Source organism: Juglans microcarpa x Juglans regia, chromosome 4D, assembly GCF_004785595.1.
Source record: "Juglans microcarpa x Juglans regia isolate MS1-56 chromosome 4D, Jm3101_v1.0, whole genome shotgun sequence".
NCBI classification, from domain to species: Eukaryota; Viridiplantae; Streptophyta; class Magnoliopsida; order Fagales; family Juglandaceae; genus Juglans; species Juglans microcarpa x Juglans regia.
In genome coordinates this window covers 26219076-26223742 of record NC_054600.1, presented here as the reverse complement: position 1 = coordinate 26223742, position 4667 = coordinate 26219076, and the positions used below count along the sequence as shown (strand labels likewise).

The window sequence follows — 4667 nt, the reverse complement described above, 5'->3', positions numbered from 1 at the left end:
TAGGGAATGGAGGGAAAGAGGTTTGTCGATTTGGAAAAGTCAGAGAGAGAGAGAGAGGAGTTTTTTTTTTTTTTTTTTCATTTTTTAAATTTGCCATATCTACGTCAGTGGTAAGCTAGAGGTAATTTTGAACATACTAAATAGATATACCATGGTTGGGTAGAAAGAGAGAGGGGAGAATGAGGGGGAGAGGGGCGAGGTTGTTTGTATGAAATTTGCTTATTTTATTCACTCAGAATTCACCGCTACCTGTCCCTAGCCTCTCCTAGTAGAAGATATCATTATATTGATGGCTTGGGGTTAGTTTAGTTACACAAAATTAAATCATCTCATCTTATCTCATTTCATCTAATTATTATAATTTTTTTAAATTTTCACATAAAATATAATAAATAATTCAACTTTTTTAAATCACAAAATATAAATAATATTAAAAATTTATATTATAATAATATTTTATTAATTTTTAACAAAATATCTTATCTCATTTTATAAGAAGTGCATAACTAATCGTTGCTCATGCCGAGTACAGAATACTGCCATGCTAAATACAAGAAAAAAAAAACACAACTATGTCTAATGAAATAGAAATAGTTTTGAGACAATAATTGCAATAACTTTCTCGCATTGATGATTTTGTCATTCCAATCAATAACTACAACTATGACCGATCGAAAATAAAGATTTTTGAGACAATAATTTCAGCACACGGTCACTGACTTCCTCATATTGTGCCTTCAATTGTGATTAATAACGATTTTTGAGACAATAATTCAATGATATAAAAGTATTCTATGAATTAGTCTGTCAATAATTACAATTATGACTGACAAAAAAGAAAGACTTCTGAGATGGCTTGTGAGATTTATAAATTCAAAATGTTAATTTTTCTTTTATCATCTTTCTCAATCCACTGAACCATCCCAGCTAAGAAAATGAAAAAAAATCCAGGAAATTATTGCTAAATTCATGCGGGAACATCACGCCTCAGTTGTCTTCAGGAACTTTGTAGATTGTTTCTAGCATCCTTGTTTTCCCATTTCCTCACCACTCCTTATTAAAGGGAGGAACAAAATTTTAGGAGTTTCAAAGCAAATATGGCCTACTGTGCTGTTACTTTCCTCTTACATCGCCTGTCGCGGCTGATTGATGAAGAACCACATTTCTTTCGTGGGGTGGAGGTTCAGGCAGAATCAATCCGCATCGAGCTCTCTTGGGTGATGCACAAATGCGTCGAGTACTTTGACAAGGAACGGGACGAGCATGATAGAGTGGAGCAGTATCTCAGGCAAATCAGAGACATTGTTTTCGATGTTGAGGATGCTATCGACATGCTGATTCTCAAAGGTGCGACAGCGAAACGGAGGCAGATGGAAGCAAAAGTGCTCGATGATGTTGTAAAGAAGATAAAAGGCATCAAAGTAGGGATCGAAGAAATAGCCACAAATATAGAAAAGTTCGGTATCGAAGGAGGTGCAGCAACTGCAAGTCATGTAGATCCAACGGCGGAGGAGACACGTCAGAGGCGAAAGAGAGACGTCGAGGAAGATGACGTGGTGGGCTTCGTTAAACACTTTGCTGCATTGGCTGGCTGGCTTACTAAGGGGATCCCAAACCTTGGTGTGATTCCAATCGTGGGCATGAGTGGGATAGGCAAGACCACAATTGCCAGGAAATTGTTTAATAGTGACTGCATCAAGACACATTTTAACTGCCATGTATGGGTGCCAGTATCTCGATCTTCAACAGCCGAAGAAGTGTTGCTTAATATTTTAGAAGAGATGCCAATAACCCTTGAGTTGGGAAGGACACTCGACAAGATCTCAAAGGAATTACTTGAGAAGCTGTCTACATACTTGCTAGAGAAGAGGTATCTTGTAGTCCTGGACGGCATCCCGAGTCTTCAACTGTGGGAGGATGTAAGATCTGCTTTTCCTGATAACTTTAACGGAAGCAGACTATTAATCACAACCAGGACAGTCAATATGAGTCCACCTGCAAGGTTTGCTTGTAGTTACTCTCTCCCATTGCTTAATAGAGATCAAAGCTGGGAGCTATTCCATAAGAAGGTGTTCCGAGGAGGAGAATGTCCTCCCGTGTTGGAAACTCTTGGGAAACAAACGATAGAATATTGTCATGGCTTACCCTTAATAATTGTGGCATTAGGGAGCTGTTTAGCAAACACAGAGAAGACATACGAAGCATGGTCGAAAGTGATTGATGAAATAAATTTGTCTCTTAGGCGGGATTTCGCATGGAAAAAAATTTTAAAATTGATCTATTCCCACCTGCCCCTGCACCTGAAGCCATGCCTTTCGCATTTAAAAAAATACGAAGAAGGCCTTGAAATCCCCGTGGAATTTCTAATTCAAGAATGGATCAGTCTGGGATTCATAGAGCAGAGTGGAGAAAGAAACACGGTGGATGTTGCTAGAGACTACTTCAAGGAGCTCGTAGATCGAAGCTTGATCCAAGTGGTCAGTAGGAGGTCAGATGGAGAAGCAACGACATGGAGTATTCATGATCTTGTGCGACAACTATGCGTATCCACACACGCCATTGGAAGGGCTAAAGCTAGTAAAGAAGAAAACAAAGGTAAGGCTATTATAGCTTCGGCTAAATATCTGCGCACACCACTGAATAGGGGTACCGTCAAGATGGCGAGTATTCGGAGTGAAGTCGTCACATTACTAAAGCAGCTTATTGAAGGGAATTCAAAACTCGACGTGATTTCAATCACAGGTATGGGTGGGTTGGGGAAGTCCACTCTAGCCAGAGAGATCTATAATAATGATGCAATCAAGAGTCGCTTTAATTGTCGAGTATGGATGAGTGTATCTCAAAATCTCCGAACCAGGGAGTTGTTGCTTCTAATTCTGAAGTGTCAGATTCCAAAATCAGATGACTTGATAAGGAGCCTCGAAGACATGAGTAGGGATGAATTAAAGAAGAAGCTGTTGGAATACTTGCGAGGGAAGAGGTACCTAATAGTCATGGATGACGTTTGGATAACTGAAATCTGGGATGAGATAAGATCTGCTTTTCCTGATGACTTCAATGGAAGTAGGATATTAATCACTAGCCGCTTACAAGAAGTTGCTTCACATACAAGTCTTAATCCCCCCTACTCTCTTCCATTCATTACCGAAGATGAAAGCTGGAACCTCTTTCGTGAGATGGTATTCCCACGAGGATATCCTAAAGGATATCAAGATGAAAGCTGGAACTTCTTTCGTGAGATGGTATTCCCACGAGGATATCCTAAAAAATTCCTAGCTGAAGACTTCCTACTAGGAGGATATCATGAAGAATTCCTACTAGGAGGATATCATGAAGAATTCCTAGCTGATCTTGGGAGACAACTAGCACAAGGTTGTCTTGGCATACCACTTTCAATTGTGGTACTTGGTGGCGTTTTAGCAAACAAAGGGAAGACTCATCGAATATGGTCAAAAGTGACTGCCGATGTAAATTGGTGCCAGGCTCAGGCTACAACATTACGCGATGACATTCTGAACCTAAGCTACACCCACCTGCCGCGAAACTTGAAACCGTGCTTTTTTTATTTAGGTGCGTACCCGAAAGACTTTGAAATCCCTGCAAGCCAACTGATCCAATTATGGATAGCAGAGGGACTCATAAATTGCGGTAGCAATGAAGACATTGAGGACGTTGCTGAAAACTACTTGAAGGAGCTCATTGCCCGAAACTTGATCCAAGTGGTTGAGAGGAGGTCGGATGGAGGTGCAAAGACATGTCATGTCCATGACCTTGTGCGAGACCTCTGCATATCCAAGGGTGCGGAAGAGAAGTTTTTTGACGTATCTGAAAATGTCAATCTTTCATCGTGGAAAAAATCTCGGAGGCTTTCCATCCAGGGTAGCACTCTTGATCTATACATGTCTTCAAACACCCCCAGCCCCTCAATTGCTCGTTCTTTGTTGTTCTTCGGCGAAGATACATATGGTGGCTTTGATCCAAACCACTGGAAATGGGTCGAAGAAAACTTCAACTTGCTTCGGGTGCTTAACTTTGGGAATCTAAATGTCTACTCCATTCCCACGTGGATAAAACGATTGATCCATTTGAGGTACTTACGTGTGCAGTCAGATGCACTGAAAGTTATTCCCGCTTCCATTGGCAACCTTACGAACATAGAAACGCTTGATCTTAGAGGTACTTTTTTGAATAGTTTGCCAATCGGGATATGGAAGCTGCGAAATTTAAGGAATCTCTATATGTCTGGGCCAGTGAGTTTACCGAACCAGTCGGACACAGAAATTAAAGCTCTTTCAAATCTCCAAGTCCTCTCCACCGTATCACTTGACACACAAACTGTTCGTCCCATTGTCGAGGCTAAGCTCCCTAATGTAAGGAAATTAGGAATATGGTTTGCATCAAACGAGAGCAACAGCGAAGCAGGAGATGCTTTGGCCAGCCTCCAACATTTACACCGCCTTCAAAAATTGAAAATTATAAACTGTTCAGAGATTCTTAGTCTGCCGAATGCATTTCCGAAGACAATCACAAAAATAACCTTGCGACAAGTGTGCTTAGGAGACGGTGACTGCATGAAAGTGCTGGGAAATCTCGTCAATCTTCAGATTCTGAAATTACAAAGCTGCTTTTCCAGTCAGCTCTGCATCATTGGAGAGTCGTTTCCTGCA

The 4667-nt window shown here is 40.7% G+C and overlaps 1 protein-coding gene across 1 annotated transcript; it reads left to right on the top strand.

Annotated features, from left to right (window-relative positions):
* Nucleotides 1–886: 886 nt before the first annotated feature.
* LOC121260247 (disease resistance protein RPP13-like) lies at nucleotides 887–4667 on the top strand (the record flags this gene model as incomplete). Its single annotated transcript, XM_041162078.1, has 2 exons — nucleotides 887–3200; nucleotides 3333–4667. Coding segments are annotated over exons 1-2 (3438 nt in total), but the record flags the coding sequence as incomplete, so codon positions are not given.